The sequence below is a fragment of the Tupaia chinensis genome, unplaced genomic scaffold (genome assembly GCF_000334495.1).
Source record: "Tupaia chinensis unplaced genomic scaffold, TupChi_1.0 Scaffold000085_1, whole genome shotgun sequence".
NCBI classification, from domain to species: Eukaryota; Metazoa; Chordata; class Mammalia; order Scandentia; family Tupaiidae; genus Tupaia; species Tupaia belangeri.
In genome coordinates, this window is record NW_006159547.1 from 4,144,940 (window position 1) to 4,170,619 (window position 25,680).

At 34.5% G+C, this 25,680-nt stretch overlaps 1 protein-coding gene across 1 annotated transcript in view; it reads left to right on the forward strand.

Moving 5' to 3' along the window:
- NAV3 (neuron navigator 3) overlaps nucleotides 1-25,680 on the forward strand; it is a 688,714-nt gene that overhangs the window by 384,100 nt on the left and 278,934 nt on the right. The window contains 2 exon segments of the mRNA XM_014585711.2: nucleotides 10,502-10,619; nucleotides 11,260-11,312. Of these exon segments, the coding sequence (XP_014441197.1) occupies nucleotides 10,502-10,619; nucleotides 11,260-11,312 (171 nt within the window).

Sequence of the window (25,680 nt, forward strand, 5' to 3'; positions counted from 1 at the left end):
CCAAATGGGATGACCTTCATAAGTCACTTGTCATTTCTCTCTTGCTAATTTTAGTATCTTGTCTTTATCTGTGGTCTTGGCCAATCTGGCTAAGATGTGTCTTGGGGAAAATCCTCTTGCCTTGATTCCATTTGGGGTCCTTTGTATTTCTTGGGTCTGGATGTGTGAGTGCTTCTCTAGAGTTGGGAAGTTTTTTTCAAGGATTTCATGGAATAGATTTTTCCATGTCTTTATTAATTTCTTCACCTTCTGGGACACCAATTATTTGGATGTTGGAAAGTTTAATGAAATCCAATATTTCTCATATATTATCCTCATTTTTTTTTCTTATTTTCTCTCTCTTTTTGGTGTTCTTTTCTAGGTTAGAGGTTTTTTTTTTTTTTGTCAGAGGTTTTTATCTTCTATGTCAGAAATTCGATTTTTAGCATGGTCTAATTGACTTTTAATACTTTTGAGAGAGTTTTTGATTTCCTGCATTACAGACTTCATATCTAATAGTCCCATCTCATTCTTTCTTAGTGTCCTTTTTTTCTTTTGTATAGTGGAAAGACTTCCTAATCTCCTGTAGTTCACTGTCTCTTTTCTTTTCCAACTCATAGAGTTTTGTCACCATGAATGTTCTAAATTCTTTCTCTAACATTTTGGTGCCTTCTTTTGTTTTTTTTCAAGAGATGAAGGGGAGTTATTGTGTTCCTTTGATGGAGACATATTTCCTATTTATTCAGACTTCAGGCTCTTCTACTTCTAGCCATTGCGAGGTGTATTCTCTTTTGGATACCCTTTTGGAGAATGTTTCTTAGACTGGGCACAAGTGTGGTTCCCTTTTGCTGTGGATTGATGTGTGCCAAAGTCTCTGTTCTGCTGTGTTTAGCTATGTGGTCTCCACAGGAGGAGTCTTCTATTCAAGTGTCTGGAGAGCAGTTTCTCCTTTCTCACTGGTGGTTCCATAAGAGGGAAGCTCCCAGGGAGCTTCACAATACTAGGGTGTTTGAAATCTGTGATTTTAGACCTGTCTAGTCCCTCTGGGTAGGTGGAGGATAAGGAGAAGATGACAAGACAGACGATAAAAGAGTATGAAAGAGAATAATGAAAAAGTTGTGCACCACACACCAGGGGACTAGAGATGGAACTGGGCTCTGCTGGAGAGCTGGCAGCTGTCCTATAGGGTAAGGAAAAGTAGAAAAATAACAAAAGAAAGAAGAAGAGAAAGAAAAAAAAAGTAGCCTACCTTTCTGACAGGGGAGGCTCTATTTCAGTCTTAATTTCTTCAGTAGTTGTGAAGTCATTCAGAAGTAGGTTATTTAGTTTCCATGTATTTTTGAGGATTTCTCTTGAAATTAAAAATCACGTTTAATTCCATCATAAGAGAAGATGCCGGATATAGTTTCTATGACTTTGAATCTGTAGAGGATTGCTTTGTGCCCTATCATGTGGTCAATTTTCAAAAAGGTTCCATGTAAGGGGTGAGAAAAATGTGTATCTCATGGGTTTTGGGTGGGACGTTCTATAGATGTCTATTAAATCCATTTGATTTATGGTATAATTTAGATCCTTTATCGTTTTACTCATTTTTTATCTAGATGATCTGTCCAGAGGAGCTAGTGGGGTGTTGAGGTCTCCAACAATTAGTGTTTCGTGCTCTTTCTCTCCTTTTAGATATAACATTCTTTTCTTCACATATTTGGGTGCTCCTATGTTAGGGGCATAGATATTTATAAGCATTGTATCTTCTTGATGGATTAACCTTTTTATTACATTATATTTCCTTTCTTTGTCTCTTTGAACAGTTTTGTTTTAAAACCTATTTTGTCAGAAATTAGTATTGTGACTCCAGCTCTTTTTTTGGTTCCCCTTTGCATGGGATACTTTTTTTTCCATTCCTTCAATTTTAGTCTATGTTTGTCTTTACCCATGAGATGCATTTCTTGTAGACAACAGATAGAGGGTTTCTGTTTTTTGTTTGTTTGTTTGTTTTACCCATTCAGCCAGTCTGTGTCTCTTGGAGAATTTAATCCACTAACATTCAATGTTATTATTGATATTTCCAACTTGTCCCTACATTAAAGTTGGTCATCATCTTGGTTGTCCTTTATTCCCTTATTTCTGGCTTTTCATTTTTTAGTTTTACTGGAACATGACTCTCTTCAGAGTTTCTTGAAGAGCTGGTCTGGTGTTCACAAATTCCTTGAGGTTTTCCTTGTCAGAGAAGATTTTAATCTTTTTTTGCCATATGAAGGATAATCTTGCTAGATATAAGAATTTTGGTTTAAATTGTTTCTCTCTTAACACTTTCAATATTTCTTCCCATTCTTTCCTTGCTTGCCTTGTTTCTATTGAACGGTCCAGTATTAGCCAAATGGGATGACCTTCATAAGTCACTTGTCATTTCTCTCTTGCTAATTTTAGTATCTTGTCTTTATCTGTGGTCTTGGCCAATCTGGCTAAGATGTGTCTTGGGGAAAATCCTCTTGCCTTGATTCCATTTGGGGTCCTTTGTATTTCTTGGGTCTGGATGTGTGAGTGCTTCTCTAGAGTTGGGAAGTTTTTTTCCAGGATTTCATGGAATAGATTTTTCCATGTCTTTATTAATTTCTTCACCTTCTGGGACACCAATTATTTGGATGTTGGAAAGTTTAATGAAATCCAATATTTCTCATATATTATCCTCATTTTTTTTTCTTATTTTCTCTCTCTTTTTGGTGTTCTTTTCTAGGTTAGAGGTTTTTTTTTTTTTTGTCAGAGGTTTTTATCTTCTATGTCAGAAATTCGATTTTTAGCATGGTCTAATTGACTTTTAATACTTTTGAGAGAGTTTTTGATTTCCTGCATTACAGACTTCATATCTAATAGTCCCATCTCATTCTTTCTTAGTGTCCTTTTTTTCTTTTGTATAGTGGAAAGACTTCCTAATCTCCTGTAGTTCACTGTCTCTTTTCTTTTCCAACTCATAGAGTTTTGTCACCATGAATGTTCTAAATTCTTTCTCTAACATTTTGGTGCCTTCTTTTGTTTTTTTTCAAGAGATGAAGGGGAGTTATTGTGTTCCTTTGATGGAGACATATTTCCTATTTATTCAGACTTCAGGCTCTTCTACTTCTAGCCATTGCGAGGTGTATTCTCTTTTGGATACCCTTTTGGAGAATGTTTATTAGACTGGGCACAAGTGTGGTTCCCTTTTGCTGTGGATTGATGTGTGCCAAAGTCTCTGTTCTGCTGTGTTTAGCTATGTGGTCTCCACAGGAGGAGTCTTCTATTCAAGTGTCTGGAGAGCAGTTTCTCCTTTCTCACTGGTGGTTCCATAAGAGGGAAGCTCCCAGGGAGCTTCACAATACTAGGGTGTTTGAAATCTGTGATTTTAGACCTGTCTAGTCCCTCTGGGTAGGTGGAGGATAAGGAGAAGATGACAAGACAGACGATAAAAGAGTATGAAAGAGAATAATGAAAAAGTTGTGCACCACACACCAGGGGACTAGAGATGGAACTGGGCTCTGCTGGAGAGCTGGCAGCTGTCCTATAGGGTAAGGAAAAGTAGAAAAATAACAAAAGAAAGAAGAAGAGAAAGAAAAAAAAAGTAGCCTACCTTTCTGACAGGGGAGGCTCTGGGATTGGGGGAGCTGGGCTGGGGCTAGAGCTGGAGCTGGAGCCAGAGCCAGTGACTGACCCTGCCTCAGTGTCCCTTACAGGCTAGGGGACTAGAGTTGGAACTGGGCTCTGCTCTCAAGCCTCTATTTCTATAAAGTAAAATAAGATAAATTTCTCCCAGTTCAAAATAACTAAGTCACTTCTGGTTTAAATATACTCTTTGAGGAAAAGGTTCATTCAGTTTAAACCCTTCCCTCATGAATCTTTTTCCCTGAATATAACTGGAGAGGTTTGGTGAACTTGATTATTTATTACCTTGGCAACACTGGTAGCACATCTTTTTCACTGCTGTTAGTTCCCACCAACACTACTATCTGGTGAGTGCTGAAATGTCATGCCTGTCAGACTTGACTTATCATCACCTGTCGTCACATCTTCTGTGCCCTTCCTGCTTCTGTGTCAGATCTGTGCGTTCTTCCTGTCTTTATTTCTGGGTCCCTCTGAATTACTGCATTCTCTAGGACAATTCTATATCATTCTCAGGGTAATTAAAAATATATGTATATATATCTATATCTAGATATAGATATAGATATATCTATCTATCTCTCTCTATATATATTTATTTAAAACCTATATATCTATATCCTGCTTCTGTGTCAGATCTGTGCGTTCTTCCTGTCTTTATTTCTGGGTCCCTCTGAATTACTGCATTCTCTAGGACAATTCTATATCATTCTCAGGGTAATTAAAAATATATGTATATATATCTATATCTAGATATAGATATAGATATATCTATCTATCTCTCTCTATATATATTTATTTAAAACCTATATATCTATATCTATATATCTATATAGATATCTATATATATCTATAACTATATATGTATATCTATAACCTATATATCTATATCTATATATCTATATATATCTATATCTATATATCTACATATATATATAACCTATATATCTATATCTATATATATCTATATATCTATATCTATATAGATATATAGGTTGCTTTCCTATATATCTATATCTATCTATATCTATCTATATCTCTATATATCTATATCTTATTATATCTCTATATCTATATATATCTCTATAGAGATAGAGAGATAGAGATATATATAGATATAGAGATATTGATAGATATAGATATATAGAGATATAGATATAGATATATAATATATAGAGATATAGAGATATAGAGATATAGAGATAGAGATAGAGATATATAGATTGCTTTCCTATATATCTCTATCTCTATCTCTATATCTATCTAGATCTATATATATCTAGATAGATATATATAGAGAGATAGAGATATAGAAATATAGATATAGATATAGATATATAGATATAGATATATAGATATAGATATATAGGTTGCTTTCCTAGACTGTTGTGGTAGATGTGCCCTATGATTCTTTTTCAGGTCCAAATGCTACTATGAAACTTAGTCCATAGTGATGGCTTGTTAGTTCATTTCTAGGGAAATTCCAATTCTCTTCCAAATACTAATTTTTTTCTCTTTGTGGGAAAAAATTTACATCACTGGTCCTACTTCTCTAATTTACCATTTCTAGTTTAACTGTATATATGCAGTCCCTGGATGCTTTCTAACATGTAGAAGCACAGTTATTTCCTTTGAAATCTTTGTTTTCAATATCATCTTTTTTTTTTTGAGAGAGAGATATTTTTACTATAGGGCATATGTACTCACTGGAGGGATGGAGAGAGAGAAAGCGAGAAATCACCCTCCAGGGAGAATAACTACGCCACAATTCCTTGTCCTTCATTCTTTCAGAATTTGGGCATGCACACATACACACCCAGCATGAGTTTAAGCCACCAAGTCTGGGACTCAAACCATGGTGGACTGCATGGGAGTCCAGTGATATAACCATTAAGCCATCTGTTGGTCCCTTCAACATCATTTCTGTTTGCTGTGTCTTAGAAGAGTCTATTTGACTTTGTAAAGGTAATAATTTGAATATAGCAAAGAGCAGTGCTTACAGAAACCTAATGCTATTGTTTGAATGTTACATAAAAGTCATGTTTAAGTAAGTGCAGGGTTAAAACCAACTTGGTTAATGTTCAAGAATCATCTGACTGCTTTTATAATACTTTCCAATCAGTCTGTGGATTAGTGTCTTTCTCTTCAAATGGACTCTTACCTTGAATGAGGAGGCTGTCTTTCCTCTATTACTTTTATTACTTTTTGATTATTTAGCACTCATTAAAAATAAGTTTCTGTGGGGCCAGCAGGTGGTATAGTGATTCAGGGGTCAGACTCCCACATAGCCACCCATGGGTTTGAGTCCTAAACCTGGTGGCTTAAAAATCATGCCAGGTACATGTGTGTGTGCCCAAAATTCCATGAGGAGAATAGAGGAGAAAGGATTGTGGTGTGGACATTTCTCCCCCACCCTGGGGAGGGAGGCATTCTCACTTTCCCTCTCTTTGTCTCTCTCCACTGAGTGCACATGTCCTGTGATAAAAACATTAAAAAAAAGTTATTGTATTCCATTGAAACAGGACACCTCTGTATAGTTCATTTCCATACACTAATAAAAATACAATTATTTTTATATAACTGAGTGGTAAGGTATTTAAAATATCCTTCAAATACTAAAATAATGGCTATAAAATTCAGGAACAACTTGCTGTGATAGAAAAGACAATGTATTATATTGTCAGTAGAAATAAATAAATAAATAAAATAAATCATAAAGCAAAGTTTAGTTCCATGGCGATTCAGAGTCTATGTTTTTCTGACATTGTGGTACCATGGCAACATCCCATGGTTTTTCACATGGCATGAGATAGGTTTTCTTCTATTTCACCCTCTTAATTTATAATAAAAAATGAGCACTACAAAAGAAATATTATAAAGACAGTGACTAAGTTATTAAAATGTGTAGCAGTTTTCCTTAATTAGTTAGACTGACTTCATTTGGATGGAGAATTATTACTTTAAAAATTTTATAATTATAATGGTTCATAATATGAATGATCATTTCCTAATTAATAAACAGATTTTATATTAAAACAGTGAGCTAGTAATAATCATATTTAACATTTAGCAAATAGATGTTAAGTGAAAGATTATGTTTTAATGTTTAAACTTAGTTAATCCTAATAATAATAATCTCATTCTCAGTATTATTGCCATTTTATAGATGAGAAGACTTTAGTACTGTGAGGAAATAAAAGTTTAATCAATGTCCTCATGAATATTAACTAGTGGAACAAAAATTCCAGCCATATAAAATGTTCCTCGAAAGATACATAATATTTTTTGCATAATAGGCCTTAAAATTTATAATGACAAATTTGGAATTGAAAAAAAGTCAGTATATCTTTATTATTTTAATTACTCTAAATTAATTATGACTATAATTATACTCAAATTTCTCTGTATCCCTTTGGTAAATATAATCTCATTAACTGTATTGAATTTTTTTAGATATAATTATTATATGTAATGACATTTTGTTTATACTATGATGGCAAATCAAAATAGCTAAAGAAAACTAGCTTTAAGCATTTAGAAGTAAATTATTTGAAAATTTGGCCATAATTTTGTTGGATAAAATCCACAATAACCCTCTTACAAAAGTTATCAAACATTAAATTATGATTAATTTTATGTTGTCCTGAATTATATCACTTTGCTAAAAAGCCTATAATTAATTCTAGCATAAACCTACAAAGTATATTAAATGTATTAAATATATGTTGTAATATATTTTGTAATTCACTCAACCAGAGCTAAGAGGTTAATGCAGTGGTTACTTTTTTATAGTAATGAATGTAGGACAATTTTGGAGTTCAAATCTCGAATCAAAACATGATTTTACCAGTCTGTTGTATTTATTTGAACAGATTATAATGACAGTTTACAGGATTTTTTGTATCCTTTTTCTATAGAGCATTACAGAAACTTTACTAATGAGGTCTAAATACATTTATATGCTACATGTCCTTTGCCTGAAGGCTGTCTCATTAAGGACACACTAATTTTTCCACTTTTTTCTTCAGCTTACATGTATGAAATTTTAAATAACAGGAAAATATAAGCTGATATATATGATATTTAGAAAATGTGTTTATATGTTGATTTGTAATTGCTTTATATTTATCTATGTCAGTTATGATAGCCTTTGGAATATATTGGCTTTCCTTGTCCTATGATTTCCTTGAAGGATCTCTAGTACTTATTACTTATGCACTTATTTATAAGAAAGAATAAAGAATCACATGTGTGTCTCATTTTTTTTTTTTTAAGCAGAAATTTAAGTTCATTTATGTAGCCATTGATTTTGCTGACTGGAACTAAAATTGGCACTATGGTCTGAGTAAAATTTTAGATATGAGAGATACTGGACAAATGAAAGCCCTTAAACCCAAGATTTCTCTGAAGAAATCCTGTACCAACTAAAAATTGATTTATGAACTAAATCAGAGGCCTTCCAAACAAAGTCTTGATGTCAATTACCTGGCTTCTCATCATCTAAGACCTAGGGGAAATTTGGATAAAGGATAAGACACTATTGACTCGCATTTGGAGAATGAAAGTGTTCTTGTTTTTATGTTCAATAATTCTATTTGCCATTTAAATAAGGATTTTCCCCCCACAATTTATGTAATATCTTCATAAGGAAAATTCATGCAACATGCAGTTTGTTGGAAATGGTGCCACAAGAAAGACATTACAGGCGTTAAAACATATAGTTCCTGGGACCAGCAGTTAGCGTAATGGCTATGTCGCTGGACTCCCAGGTAGTCAACCGTGGTTTGCATCCTGGACCCGCTTAAAACTCACGCTGGGCGCGTGTGCATGCATGCCCAAGATCTCGAGATGAGAATGGAGGAGAAGGGATTATGGCGCGGCCATCCCCCTGGGGGGATGGGGATTTCTCGCTTTCTGTCTCTATGTCTCTCTCTGTCTGTCTGGTGAGCTCACGTGCTCTATAGCAAAAACCTCTCAAAAAAACAAAAAACAAAAACAAACAAAAAAAACCACATAGTTCCCCAGAGTTCAGATAGCCAATAGATCTGTCATCCCTGTCAGTTAGATGGCAGGAGGAGTCACAGATACGAATAGTGTCAGAATCAAGCGGTATAACATTTTCAGTCTTCTACCCTTGATCCTCTCAGTTTTGTGAAACCTCTGTGGAACAATAGCAAGTATTCGGTGAAAGGGTATCATAGCAAAATAAAAATAGATGCCATAACGATGATAACAATATTAGATATTTCATGACTAACTCTGTGACATGAACTTTATAAGTGCTTTTTAATACTGATAGGATTCTAAAATGTAAGATTTCTTAATGTCCTAATTTTACAGGGAAGTAGTCTGAAATTTAGAAAGGGTAAGCAACTTGTCTAAGATCTCTCCTCAAAACCAGACCTGTCAGATTCTAGAAGTCATTCACTTCGTCTTTGCAGATCCTTTAAAGTCAGTCTGCAGCCCTATGGCTTTTAGCATATGAATGTACAAAGATATGTAGTAGAAATACACTTTAACGTGTAAGATAGTCTTCCACATGGGGTTGTTATTGCATGTAGTATATTATTCAAAATAGTAATATAAATATATGTGAAATGGCTTTTAAATGATTAAAAATAGTAATATAAATATATGTTAAATGGCTTTTAAATTATTAAAAATAGTAATATAAATATATGTGAAATGGCTTTTAAAAGTGCTGTTAAAATAGTTAAATAAGTTGAAACTACAGAATTACAGTAAAATTTGAACTGAATTTAGTTAAAAATCCTACCATACATGTGTATGTAATGTGGCAATGTGGTGAAGTATAGGGTAGGCACATCTATTTTATAGTTTTTCATACCAAATTATTAAAAAATTTAATGAGGATTAAAGTTGTGGGGGGAGATTTTCATTTTTATTTCTACACTTTTGATTTATGTATGTATATATTTACCTGTTTATTTATCTCCTTTATTCTCATTTCAGATTTTTTATTTTCTCTTAGGTCACATCATAGTTTGCCTTGTATTAAATTTACTAAAATATCCATATTAGCCACCTGTGAAAGTGAAATATTTTCATGTTTACTTCTTTCCTTTACAATCATATTGTTAATATTACTTTAGTGGATATTCTATAACATTGGAAAAATTAATAACATTTTATTTTTGTGAAATTTTTCAACACCTTCAGCTTTTCTTTATGTTAATATCATGATTTGTTGTTAAGGAGTCACCTCTACTCTGTCAAATTGCCAACTTTGTGGTTTACAAACCACTTCTCAATATATTGTACTTTCCATGTTGTAATTTCTATGTAATAACTCCATTTGTTTCCTCTGTTCTTTCATATAAACACATTTCAAGAGTCTTAATGGGAGCTGACAGTCCAAACAAAGTATCTTAGACAGGAAGGCATTTGCGATTACTTCATAAAATAGTGCCAAAATGTTGCCATATACAGTAATTCATATGACAAACTCAATAAAATCTTCTCAGAGGAACACAAATATTTATAGTAAAGTTCTGTATAAATCAGTCCAGGTGGCTTCTTTTTACATAAGCAGACAAGATTATTTTCGAAGTGATAGAAACAGGGCAAGGAGAGAGAAAATCCAAACTGATTTGCAACAGGAATTTCCTCAGTAGTCAGGAAGGGAGTTTTGCTTTGTCATAAGTGACTAGTCCACTTTTGAGAAAATGAATCATCTCTCTTTGAAATGAGAGATAAGTGGGGGGACGAGCTGTTTAAAAATTACTTTACAACTATTTCCTTTTGAGCTATGACTTCTTACACTGGAATGTGATCCAGAATAGCTTCTCTTTGAGTTCAACATTTGTCTTAAGCATTTTATTGTCTCCCTTCTCTTTCAAACCATCTCACTTTTTCCCTCTTCCTAAAACAGATTTACACTGACTGGGCCAACCACTACCTAGCAAAATCAGGCCACAAGCGGCTGATCAAGGACTTGCAACAAGACATTGCAGATGGAGTACTGCTAGCAGAAATCATCCAGATCATTGGTAAGAACTACCCTCTGAACGAAAGCATGAAAGTCTCTGCTCCCACCCCTTTTGGTAAAATACAATTGAAACTGAATACATTCTGAATCAGCCGGTGTGTCTCTGAAATTAATGTGGTTCTCCACTGACTCAATTAAAGATGTTTACGTGAGGCTGTTTGAAAAAGACGGCTTGGCCATACTTTGAAATAGCTAGAACTGTATCTTTACATACACCGAATTGTCAGAAATGAATGCTTCGTTAGACCATATGTCTCCCATGTGTGCATTTCGTTAGCTGGAGCAACTCATACACTCAGATTCCTTGAAACTGTATCCTGATCCAGCAGGGACAATTGTGAAAGGTTTCATGTCAGCAGTCATTTGGCACAGGCTAAAGAATTAGCAGCAACTTCCTTCTCATTCACTTTTTTTTTTTTTTTTTTGATGCCTGATTTGTGCATATGAACTTGGCTGCTGCTGACAAGTGTGTCCTCTGGTGTACTGATTGCTTGGGAAAGCAAGTAACTGTGGCGGCAGCACTTTTGCTTGGTGCCTTTGTTTTTATTTTTTGTTTTTAAAGTCTTCTTTTTTGTGTTTCACTCCATGGCTTAAGCATGTCGTTCTTTTTTTCTCTCTTTTATTTTGTTTCTTGGCTTTAGCAAATGAAAAAGTTGAAGATATCAATGGATGCCCTAGAAGTCAGTCTCAGATGGTAAGAATCATATTTACTTTCAATATATAATGCCTCTCTTCACTTCCAGAATTAACTGCACTTGTAAATGGATGAGAAATTTGTTCTGCATGTTTGCCTGCTTGTTTAAGAACCATTTAATCCCATTCTGTCATCTTTATTTCAGTGAGTATGATTTATGCACGTGATAACCTCAGTACAGTTGAATAAATACAGCTCCTGTATGATATATACTTATATTTCCAGGTGTTTTATTAGATTCTAGACTTTTTGTGTGTGTTCCAATAGTCTGAATAATTTAATACTGGTCTTGATGGCAGTAAATCTCATTTACAATTTTAAGTGGAGCTTCTATCTGAACAACTGGTTAGAATAATAGAACTTGCCATATGCTATAAAAATACAAAGATATATCAACTTGTCATGTGCTATCAAAATACATAAACAGTATTTTTTTTTATTCATAACAAAGTCCGGTGTAAACACATCGACTCTTCAGCACTTTGGAAAATAGTTCTAAAGGCAAGCTGCTGTAAGTGTTAAGCAGTAACTGATTTTGAGCTGTGATTCATATCCTGTTCCAGAATGCCCTCTCTCTGGAGGTCTGTCTCTCCTCCAGCCATCTCTTATTTTTACTAACTAGTACAGCTTAAGGTTTTATGATAAAAAATCACAGATGGATACGTTGCTAAAATGGAAAATGCTTTCTTAATTAAAAAGACACAGTTTAATTTTCTAGGGCATCCTGAAATACAAAATGCTTTAACGAAGGTTACATCAGGCAGATGTAATTAGGAATAACAGCCAAAAATGCACGAGATCAGGCTTTCCTCAAAAGTCTTCTTAGCACTGAAAAGGCATTCTCAATAAACCTAATGAGTTCTTAGCTGTCAGAAACTTGAAGAATGAAAAACAATATGAGCTTTTTAAATCTGTTGACCTCCTTTCCTTAGTGTCAGAAAACTGAAATCCAAAATAATAAAAGGGATTTCTTTTTGAAAAATAATTAGCATGTTTATGTGTGTTTAATAAGCACTCCCAGGACCTATTATAATGTCATGAACTCTGTGTACCTATTTTGTAAAAAAAAAATCACTGTAAAAGTAAGGTTCTCATAAAATGCTTCAGTTCTGAGGGAACTTTCTGACCAAATTACTCTGGCAATTCATTAGATTTGTTTTCTGAAGTTGTACTGAGAGCTAGCTGACTTAGCATATGTTCAGATCCGGCTATCATAGCTGTGTAATGTGGGGCAAAATGTGTAACTTTCCTAAGCCTTGGCTTTCTCATCTATGAAATGAACCCTAATTGGGATGTGAAAATGAGATATGTATGTGAACAGTCTTCATTAACTAAACTGATATCTGGATGCTGAATAGTATTGCTGCAGACTTTATAATGAACACATGCATGGATTAAGACCTACTAAGAGATCTTTAGAGCTTCATATTAAAAACCTCTATAATCCATGAAGGCCATATATTGTATTTCTTAAATTCAACAATTGTTTTTGCTTTCATTAGTTTAACCGTAAGGAGGTATCAAATACTGGAAAATATTTTAAGCCTAAAAATTCTAGCTCTGCTATCATTTCAATTTGACTGTGATTATAGAAAATCTGATCAGTAGGCAAGTTTAGTGACATAAAAATAAAAACTCCAAAGTTCATAACTATAGATAGAGATGTTGTCCTTAGGTACTTATCAGAAACCTCTATTCCTAGAGATTCTACATATTCTTCATCCTTGGAAATACTCTCATGAGTATCAAAGTATTTTTTTTTTTTACTTCTTTTTTCTAAAGAATTATTTATTTAATTGTATTTATTAGTAATATTTTTAATATGCTATAGGGCACATGTGCTCACCAGAGAGAGAGAGGGAGAGAACATGAAAAATAAGTCACCAGGTCCGGGACTTGAACCACCTTCAGCCATATGAGAGGCCAGAACCTTAAACACCATGCCACCTGCCAGTCCTATTTACTTCTTATTCTATCAGCCCCAACATATCATGTCACAGGTAGTATGCATGCTGTGTTCAAATTTCTGCTTCTGATTAAAAAAAAAATAAAGATTGAGAAATGCAAATGCTATGAAAAACAGAGTGTTTCCAGCCAAAGAATATTAGTCAGAATCATATTAAATTTGGAGTAAGAATGACTTAGATCTTCATTTTATTTTGATGTGGTTAAATTTTGAATCTGAAGTTGGACTGCCTTCAGAATGTTGGTTCAGAAGAATACATATGAAATAAATATAACACTTAGTTAAATTATTTTTGCTTCTGTCCTTAAGACTTTGCATAGGCGCTATGTTATAATGAATACAAATTCCAGACTCAAGACATTAATTGCGACAAGAAAGTAAAGAGCAGTATGCTAGCATGACTAGACTTAACAGATTTTATGTATTTACTCCAAACCGGACACTGCCTGCCTCTTTATTACATAATTCCAGGAGGTGCTCCATTAGTAGCAGTGAATGCCAACCTTACTCTAAATCTGTTTGATACCCTCTTTTATTATATCTGATTTTTGGTGACCTTTGGGTTTTGTTTGTTTTTAATAACAAAAACAGATCTGCTTGTATTTCTAATAATAAATTCTGAACTTAATTTCAGAATTAATAACTTTTATTGGGGACCAGCAGTTGGTGTAATGGCTATGTTGCTGGACTCCCATGTAGTCGACTGCGGTTCGAGTCCTGGACCCGATGACTTAAACTCATGCCAGGCATGTGTGCATGCGTGCCCAAGATCTTGAGAGGAGAATGGAGGAGAAGGGATTGTGGCATGGCCATCCCCCCTGGGGGGATGATTTCTGGCTTTCTGTCTCTCTGTCTCTCTCTGGCTTTCTGGCAAATGCACACACCCTATAGCAAAAACCTTTCCAAATAAATAAATACATAAATAAATAATCTTTATTGAGTCCTGAAGAGTAGAAGTTCTTTTTGTGGTATTGCTGAATTTTCATAGCAACCAGGTGATTCACATTTAACAAATACTAGCTGAGCATGTAAGGTAGCAGGAGTAAGGATACCTTAATGAACTAAACTTAAGGTTCAGAGGAGCACATATTTAAATAAATAATGAAAATGTTTGTATAGGCAAGAACAAAAGTACTGAAAGGAAGTGAGCTTGATGTGTTCCAGAAAGAGAAGACTTCTGTGGTTTGATTACAATGAAAGGCAAAGATGAAAACACGTAGGGCTAAATTAAGGAATTTGTATGGTATTCTAAATCAGTCAAGGAGCTTTTGAAAGATCTTTAAAGCTTTGCTATGGCATGCTTTGATATAAATATTTTAAAAATATCACTCTATGTAGTTTCTGGGTATTACACAGTTAGCATTGGTGTCCTGTTGAATATGAGAGGTAAAGATGGTAGGAAATTTAAAATGGCCCTCAAGTTTTTTTGCCTGAATGAGTAAGTGGTTACATTAGATAAGCAGAAAATAAGCTAAAAAGAGGTGGAAGGGAGAAGATACTTAATTAATATTTTGACATGTAAAATTTAATATGTTTATCAAAATGTCAAGTAGGAAGTAACTTTAGACAATTCGACAGGTGTTTGCGAAGATCAGAGATGTGTATTGGGTAGGATCTATCTAGCCCAAAAGTAATAGTTAAAAGCCATGGACAGGGATGAAATCCTATAGATGCGTAAGGTCAGAGGGAAAGAATCCTGGGTTAATCACAGTGGAGAATGTCAGCATTGAGGTGATAGGTAGAGGTGTAGGTGTCAGAAAAGGGAAAGGGGTGAGAGAGTGAGACCATTACCAAATTAGTGGACCACAGCTGTGGATTGTTCATCCTTAGGGTGGTTTTAGTAGCTGAAGCTTTGGTTACTGGACTAATCCATCGAGTTAGACAAAGTGAGCTGAGCAGATTGTGGCAGATATTGTCAAATGCTAGTTAGCCATCTATTAATAGTGGGTGTACTGGAATGAGGAAGTTAGTCCTGGTAATTAGGCATAAATTGATGTGAGCAGCTTCTATAAAGTGATATTGTGTTAAGGCATAGCTGAGAAGTTCAGATATCCAGTGAATCATGAATAGTCTATCTAGGAGTGTCCTGTTGATGGGAAGTAGAAAAAAAATACAGTTTGAAAAGGTAGAGTTGAGGTGAGTTTTTATAAAAGGGAAGACAAAATAGGAGAGAGGAAGACCCAAGAAAATGGAGAAATAATTGATAATGCCAAATATTAAAGGAAGTAAAAGAGGAACAAATTCAAACTCAGTGTAGAATACTTAATATTGGAAAAGAGTGGGGATACATTTGCCTTATCATAGGTGAATATGATTAGGTAAATATGAAAGATGTAGATACTGAAAATATGAATGGTATAACTTAGCCATATTCTACTCCTTTTAAATAGAAACTGAAGTCATTTAAGTCAAAATAACAACTTCAGAATTTTAGATAATACTAAGTTATTCTTTTCCATGATTCTCCAATAATTATCTTATAATAAAAAATGCAACATATAGTACCATGCCTTCTAGAAGATAAAGAAAATTCAAATTAAATGTATATATACATATAAGTGTGTTTATATGTGTGTATGTGTGTATATGTGTGTGTGTATATATATATATGTGTGTGTATATATATATATAAACAATAATTATTTATAATAACATGGCCCAAAGAATATATATTTAAGAAAAATATAACCTTTCCCTTTTAGTAATTTATTAGTATAATTATTAAGATATTGTCATGGTTATGTTTCTTTAATGAGCTGGAGACTATTCATCCTGAAAAAGACCACTTGGTTTGTAGGAGATTATTCAGCACTATATTTAACCTCATCTAAAGATGAAGTTACTAATATGGATGGCACCTGTTGAATAATTTCTAGGTGGGTGGTATCAGGACTCAAAATATATGTGCATGCCACAACTTTGGTGAGCTTACACGAAGAAATTAGTAAACTATAAATACCAGGAATGTCCAGAAGGCCCAACAGATTAAAAATAGCAAAAAAGAAAAAAAAATGCCCATCATTTATTTGAAATACAGAGGCACAAGTGCAGGGTTCTTAGACAAAAATGTTAGACATGTAGGGCAAAAGTTGTTTTGAAAACAACTCGTTTCTTTATTTTAAAATGTCATATATTTAAAGAGCTTCACAAATGTACAAAGAAATGTGAACATCTGATTATGGGGAATAATTATAAACTGAGAATTAAATTACATAGCACAGCTACAGATCTGGTAAACGTGGTTTCCAGCTTGGTCTTCCTCTTTCTTGGCTCCTTCCACAACCTCACCTTCCTCAACCTCAGCTCAGGTGTTTTTCAACCACAACCTTCAGTCTTATTCTCCATCATATAATTTATGTTGTTGTTTACAATTTGCTGATTTGGAGATTGCCCTTGTTTCTTCTTCTTTTTTTAAAAATTTCTATAAGATGGAAAATTAGGTTTCAGTCTTTCCTAATGATCTGATTTGTGTTCCACAGGGTTGTGGCTTTCAAAATAATTAGTGTTATGAATTTCACAGGCATCTTTATCCTATTTTTATAGTTTATAGTTATTTTGAAATTGAAACTATTCTTGATAGTGAAGGTGTTCCATAGTTTAATCAGAATTCTGTCCTTTACTGTTTTAATTTTTTTCCTGGGGTCCATATTTGTAATTTATAATTTCTTATTTACATTTAACTGTACATCTTTGTGACATGTAATATGGTTTTTCAAGGAAGGCATGCAGTGTATGATCACCAAATCTGGGATATCATTATATAGATTGTTTTCAACAAAGAATCTTACATTCTTGTATGTTCTTTCAGCCACTGCTGAAATTTCCACTCTTTTAAAAGATCTTTTAGGTATGACAAGAAGATGAGATTTCTAACTAAGTAAGAAAGAGATAAAATATTGGAATGCTCTTAAAGGTTTAGTAAAACTTTATAAATGGCATGCTACTGGATTCTAGCACCATGACTCAGAGGAGTGGAATATTGCTAAGTTAGTCCCTTCACATGATCCCCTGCCATTTTTGAAATTGTTCATCTTCTGGAATGACTAGAAAAAGATAGCTTAATGAAGACAAATGCTTCACTACAAATATAGCTCTGATCTTTGAAGAAATGTGAAATGAAAATGTCTACTTGATAGTTTCCTTAATAGTTCGTTATTTTCATATAGGCTCAAACTTTGGTAGAATAAATATAATCTCTTAGTATTAGGGAATTTATATTTAAGTTATTAGACTATCATCCTGATCATTTTAAAGCTGGGTTTGTCCCCACAAGTTGCTCTGTATACTAGTAAAGTTCAAATAAAGTGAATGAAATAACATGGAGACATTGAGAGACAATGTATTATGTCAAAAGAACGGTGGTCACTAGAATTCTGATTTTGACTGTGTGACCTTGGAAAAAAGTCTATGAGGTGATTAGGGCCTCTGCTTATTTCTACAGTGAGGAAACTAGACCGAACTCTAAAGTCCATTGGAACTTGGGTTTACCAGATTGATTTTTAAAAATGCTAATGACTATGATTTTGCTTTAATATTTATCTTAGAATATATTTGACTTTTCAACCTTCATGGGTTTTAAAAACTTCCAATTATAAGGTGAGAAAATAGTTCTTAATATGTATTAAGTATAATTTACAAAGAAAACAATAGCAGCATGGGAATTATTTTTATAGCAATTTTGTTAATCTACCATTCAAAAATTAAAGTTGACAATACAAGACTATCTGTTGCATAAACCTTATTCTATTGAACAGTTTAAATGCTATTTTTGGTATCAGTATATTTAAATTGGTTTATATAATTAGTATGGTAAATAGAATTAGAATAAGGTAACTTATTTTGGTTTGGATTCCAGACTCTTTTTATTTCTTTTTTAATATTTTTGAATAAGAAATAGTTTCACTTCTTTAGAGGCAAATTCATAAGCTTTATAAATGTATATATAACTATGTAGAATGTATTTGATATTTCTACTGCATGTTCAAAAATTGACCACTTTCTTAAACATCTAGCATGCTCTTACTGCTGATTTTTTTCACTTAAAATGCTATAAGTGGTTTTCTAACAATTGACCATTATCACAGTAAACACAAAAGATGATAATATCTAATATTAGAAGACATATTTTGTAAAAATACTTTATAATTTTAGGGTTTTTTTCTCTTTTTTTAAAATTTGTCAAAGGGCATGTGTGTTCACCAGACACAGACAGAGAAAGGAAGAGGGAGAAAGTTGTCTCCCTGGGGAAGTATGGTTACTCCTCAGTTCCTCAGTTCTTTTTCCACCATCTCTCTCTCCTGTTGGGATTTGGGGCATGCACACACAATCACCTGGCATATTTTTTAAGCTGCTGTGTCCAGGATTCACAGTACATGGTGGGCCATGTGAAATCCTGCTCTCTTAACCACTAAGCCATTGGGCCACCTTCCACCTCCCTAAAAACTTAACAAAAACTTATTGCTTATAGTAATCAGTGGCAAAATCAAAATATGTAACAGTAGAACAATTTAAAACTCATAGTTTGGAAAACAGTATTAAATATAAGGTCATTTTTAATATGAATTATTGTACTCTTAGCTTAAAAAACTATGATGGTAAGGCCAGCAGATAGGGGTGGTTAAGTTACTGGACTCCCACATGGCCAACCATGGTTTGATCCCAGACCCGGCATCTTTCACTTTCTCTCTTTGGTGAGTGCATGTATCCTATAGCAAAATTTAAATAGTAATTATAATAGTAAACTTAAATAATTCTAAAAAACCCATGATGGTAGATACTTAAACTTAAATTCATTTTTATAAGAGAAAACATGATTTAAAATAGACAGAATCAGGTAAATTGTTTGAAATTTATTTATCCAAGCTTGTTGCTTTGTAAAATTATAGTTAAATAATTTCAATATGAATTCAGTCAAACTGAATCGTGTTGACAAACACAGACAAAACATCATGATATGCCTTGTTATACTTTGACAAGTTATGTTGTACAACTGATTTGTGTTAGCTATGTTTCAAACATAACAAAAATAGTGGGGAGTCATTACATGGAGGCATAGAATTTTAGAGGTGGGTTGAGAGTACAACAATGTAATCATTCATTGATTTCACTTATTCACAGAATGTTAGCTCTGTATGTGTTTGTGGTGTTGTGCTAGGTGCTTGGCCTGCACCTTCTGTTTAGTCATTACAGTAAACATATAAAGGAACTATGCCTCCTTGAGGCCACTTGTGTCCCCTATACAGTATGTTTAAGAATCTAGTTTTGGACATATGTCTGTTTGTCCAAATAATAACATAAAATTTAAAAAGTAAGACTGATTAACAAGTAAATGTAAAAAAAACTGCCTAGAATTCAGGTCTTAGTATTTGCAGCTCTTCTTCTTCCTGCTTGTCCTCCTCCTTATTTTTTAGACTTTATTAGAGAAGTTTTAGGTTGACAACCAAACTGAGATAATAGTGCAGAGATTTCTCATATCTCACTCAATCCTCATACTTGCATAGATAGCCTCCCTTAATATCAGAAGGAATGTATCCTTCACCAGAGCAATACATTCATTACTTGGACATGGCCTTATCACCTCAAGTTCTAGTTTACACTAGTGTGCATTCTTAGTGTTGAACATTCTGTGGGTTAGGAATGATTATTGACAGGAATTCACCATTTTAGTATCACACTGAAGAGTTTAGGTGCTTTAAAATTTCTCTACACTCATTCTAACTTACTGTAAATTAGTTTAACAACCCATACTGTTCCCTAACCCATGGCATCCACTTATTCTTTTTCTCTCTCCGTAGTTTTCACTTTTCCAGAATGTTATATGGTGGGAATCACACAGTGGGTAGCCTCTCAGAGTGGATTTCTTTCACATAATAATATGCATTTAAGTTTCCTCTATGTATTTTCATGGCTTGATAGTTCATTTCCTATTAGTGCTAGATAATATGTTATTGCCTGGATGTACCACAGATTATTTATCCATTCACCTACTTAAGGATATCGTATTACTTTCAAGTTTTGGAAATTCTGAACAAAACCACTCTAAGTGTTCATACATAGGTTTTTGTGTAGACATAGGCTTTAAACTTTATTAGGTGAATACCAAGGAATATGATTACTGGATCATGCGCATGTTTGTTTAGTTTTGTAAGGAACCACAAAACTCTCTTCCGAAGTAGAAGCAATGAATGAGAGTCCTGTTACTCCACATCTTTGTTAGTATTTGGTGGTATTTGTGTTCTGAATTTTGGTCACTCCTCTAGGTATGTAGAGATGATTTTAATTTGATTATTCCAGATGATATATGATGCGGCACATCTTTTCATATGGTTATTTACCATCACTGTATCTTTTTTAATTTTTTTTAAGGTTTTTGCCATAGGGCATGTGTACTCCTTGGAGAGAAACAATGAGAGGTGACCCACACTACAGGGCACATGCACTTGAAATTAGTTAGTGTCAGTCCCCCAGTTTCTTTCTGTTGTTTCTTTGGGGTCTTTTCCCTCTCCTTATCTCCATATAAACTATAGAATCAACTTCTTGATATCCACAAAATCACTTGCTGGGATTTTGATTGGGATTTTCCTCCCTTATTTCCTTTTTTCCTTCATTCCTAATATTGTGATCCCTCTTCTTTTTTTTTTTTTTTTTTTGAGAGGTTTTTACTATAGGGTGTGTGTGCTCATCAGAAAGACAGAGACAGAGAGACAAAAAGAGAGAAATCACGCCTCGGGGGGATAGCCATGCTACAGTCCCTTCTCCTCCATTCTCCTTTGGGGATCTTGGGCACACATGCACATGCTCCCAGTGTGAGTTTAAGCTACCGGGTCCAGGACTCGAACCACAGTTGACTACATGGGAGTCCAGCAACATAGCCATTATGCTAGGTGCTGGTCTCGGATCTCTCTCCCTTTCTCTCCCTTTTCTACCCCCAACTTTATAATGTAAGCAGACATTCTTCATTCTTTTTTTTTTTTTTTTTGCCTTTTTTTTTTTTTTTTTGGCGGGGGGGAGAGATTTTCACTGTAGGGCGCGTGCGCTCGCCAGACAGACAGAGAGAGAGACATAGAGACAGAAAGCGAGAAATCACCCCCCGGGGGGGATGGTCACGCTGCAATCCCTTCTCCTCCATTCTCCTCTCGGGATCTTGGGCACGCATGCACACGCGCCCGGCGTGAGTTTTAAGCCACCGGGTCCGGGACACGAACCACGGTCGACTATGTGGGAGTCCAGCGACATAGCCATTACGCTAACTGCTGGTTCCCCATTCTTTTTTTTTTTGCATAGTTTTTGATATAGAGTGCTTGCACTTGCCAAAGAGACAGAGAGAGACAGAAAGCGAGAAATCACCCCCCAGGATAGCTACACCGCAATCCCTTCTCCATTCTCCTCCTGGGATCCTGGGCACACATGCCCATGCTCCCAGCGTGAGTTTAGCCACTGGGTCCGAGATTTGAACTGCGGTCGACTACATGGAAGTCCAGCAACATAGTTATTATGCCAACTGCTGGTCCTGCGGACATTGTTTTTAATATTACACGTGTTTGGTTTCTCCATTTGTAGCAGGAATACAAATTCTGATGAGATTGAGAGAAGAGTTGGTCATCTGATAGAATGATTATATATTTGTATGGAGAAATCATGCATCTGGCAAATAACTAATTGGTACATGTAACTTTAGCCCTATATAAATTGATATTATTTAAGAATAGAACAATTATATAACTTCATAATAAAATAGTAAGTTCCTTGTTTTATTTGGGTTTCTGGAACAAACTGAAAAGTAGGAATTTATTAAAAGTCCAGCGTATAACTTCAGGCTGATGAACAGTGATGTAATTTTTTGTTGTAATTTTATATTACAATAATTTACATTGCTGATTATAGTATATATTGAAGATTTTGTCATCTATATTTGACAAAATAATCACATGAAATTTATTATTCTCTAATTACCAACTCTATAAATAGATAGTATTTTGAATTAAAAAAATCTGATAAAATCTTCATAATATTTTTATTATTTTTTTGGAGAGGTTTTCACTATAGGACGCGTGTGCTCGCCAGACAGACAGAGAAAGACAGAGAGACAGAAAGCGAGAAATCACCCTCCAGGGGGGATGGTCACGCCACAATCCCTTGTCTTCCATTCTCCTCTCGGGATCTTGGGCATGCACGCACACACGCCCGGCGTGAGTTCTAAGCCACCGGGTCCGGGACGCAAACCGCGGTTGACTACATGGGAGTCCAGAGACATAGCCATTATGCTAACTGCTGATTCCCTTCATAATATTTTTACATCTGCATTTATATATCTATATATCTGTCTAGTCACATCCACACCTATACACACAAATACACACATGCAATTCTGCTATTAAGTATGTGTATTTATAAAGAGCTTAGCTTCATAGTAGAAATAGTATAGATAATGGAATTGAGACCTTTTTTCATTTCTAATATGCATAACATGCACATGTGTATACATGAACATGGAGATATGTGTGCATGTGGTGTGCATGCACACACACACATACACATACAACTTGGGCCCATTATGAAGTAAAGTTCTTTATGAACATTTTTAATCCCTCCATAATATAATGATATGGGATCAGCAACCCTTTTATTCCCATTTCACATCACAATCAAATCTGAATATGAATTCTGGGGTCATTCAAACCATAACACTTTTTAACTATGTTAGATAAGTCTTGGTTACTAAGAAGTTTCTCCTTTGCTAGTGTTCTTGGCCTCTGATCAGTAATAGAGCACTCTAGACACTTCTACTGTCTTCTCTAGGAGTCTGTATTTCTCTAATTATAGTATTTGTCACATTAAATTGGAATTCTCTTTCTTGCATATAAAACTATCTTTGTTATTTTTGGTTTTGATTTTGTTTATACATTTATTTATTTTTAGATAGATATTTTTGTTATAGGGTGCATGCACTCAGTGGAGAGACAGAGAGCTTGAAAGGAAGAAACCATCCCCTGGGGGAATGGCCACACTGCAACCCCTGCTCCATTCTTTCCTTGGGATATTGGGCATGCACACACACACATGCCTGGCTTGAGTTTTAAGCCACTGAATCCAGGACTTGAACTGCGTTCAATTATGTGGGATTCTAGTGATGTAATCATTATACCATTTGCTGGTCCCAAAACTATCTATATTTAAGATACTTGGGAATGTCTTATTGAAGAAATAATTATTAAGTGAGTGAATGAACAAACATCCTGTGAGTTTTAACCAAAGTCAAAATACTATTGCAGTTACTTAAATTCTACAGATAAATTTACTTCTCATTAAAATCTTTGGCTGATGGGATCAGCAGTTGGCTATGTCGCTGGACTCCCATGTAGTTGACCACCGTTCGAGTCCCAGACCGGGTGGCTTAAACTCACGCCAGGTGTGTGTGTGTGTACATGCCCAAGATCCTGAGAGGAGAATGGAGGAGAAGGGATTGTGGCATGGCCATTCCCCCTGGAGAGTGATTTCTTGCTTTCTGTATCTCTGTCTCACTCTATTCTTTCTTGTGAGCATAAGTGCCCTATAGCAAAAAAAAAAAACCAAAAAAACCAAAAAAAACAAACTCTCAGAAAATTTAAAAAAAAAAAAAATCTTTGGCTGAAATCTAAAACTATTTGAATTTTATGCAAGGATTGGAGTTCATACAAGCCAACTAATCTTATTTATATTCTTCCCTTTTTTTGGTTTAAATAGTATTCTTTATTTAATTTATCTAATGGTATTAATATTATAAGTTTATCATGGAAAAATATAAAGTGTAGTTAGTCAAAAGCTATAATGAGTTAAAAAGAATTAACTTTCCAGAGACAGCCAAAGTTCAGATTGGTTTATATTCTATACATTTTCTATGTATGATTCACAGCAGCACTATCTGGTACTTCAGGCATTTCTTAACCAGGATACTTTCTTCTGTAGAGCATTAGAAGTCTTTGAACTGTTAATATTATGTCTGCTGCCTGGTTTACAATTGTTTAGCTTTTTATTATGCAGAAATTTTTGAGTCTGAGAAGTAATACTGACTTTTTAATTCCAAGTTAAAGTCACCTCAATAAGCATAATCGCATAAAGTAAGGAATGTAAGGTCTATTCTCAAGCTTTCTTGAGAACAGCTTTCTTTATGAGTTCTCTGGTTGGTGTACCTATTCTTCTTAGATGCTTGTCTAACCTTATCGAAATCTTACATAGCTCTCAAGTCTAAATGATACTTCTGTGAAGCTTTCCCCAGATCTGTACTGAAAATTGATAACTCCATTCTTTTCGGTGCTATACAGCAGTGTTTATAATTCTCTTTTGGAATCTATTATATGTGTGTTATGGTTATTTATGAATCTTTTCTGTCTCCTCAGCTATTTTACAAGCTCGCAGAGGCAATGACCTTGTAATTCATTTTTACATCCTTTCACCATCCAGCAGAGCCCTTTGTCCATAATAAACAGTCAATAGTTGCTGAATGAATTCATCACTCAGTGTTAAGGGTCATGCTGTGCTTTATATTTAATCGCAGACTACAAGGTTCATCTTAATCATTTCCAGATATTTAGTACCTAATTATAATTTTCATTAACTATCACTAGAAAATCTGAAAGGAATCTGTGAATAAACAAGGTGCCAGTTTGTTAATATTGTGAAAGATGTCTCCAGTTACATTTCCTGGACATGGTTTTTTTTACCAGTTTTGTAGTAAAAAGTGCTAAAAGACTGGTTGTTATAAAACATTCACCTTAAAGTATATGAATTTAGTAAAGAGATGTGCTAGTTAAAAATACTAACATTCTTTTGAGGCAGTTTATTCAATAGTGAAAAGAACAACTACAGTGTATTACTGATACACTCTGATATGTCAAGAATATGTGTTAATCCTCAGTTTTAAAAAATTGGAAGGAGCAAATATACTGATGGTTGACTTCAGTTTTCATAAGTGAAGGTAGTAAAATCTCTTCTTATTTTAAACCCAATTCGTGATCTAGCAATTAGACACACCCATATTTAGCAAGCTCATAATGTGTCAAAATTAATGTGCAACTATGAAATTATAAAATCAGAGGAATATCAGTTTTAAAAAGTAGGGTCTTGGAACCAGCAGTTAGCGTAATGTCTATGTCGCTGGACTACCATGTAGTTGACCGCGGTTCGCATTCCAAACCCGGTGGCTTAAAACTCACGCCGGGCATGTGTGCGTGCGTGCCCAAGATCCCTAGAGGAGAACGGAGGAGAAGGGATTGTGGTGTGGCCATCCACCCTGGGAGGTGATTTCTCGATTTCTGTCTCTCTGTCTCTGTCTGTCTGTCTGGCGAGTGCACGTGCCCTATAGCAAAAACCTCTCAAAAAAAAAAAAAAAAAAAAAAACAGGGGCTCATTTTTTTTTTAACCAAG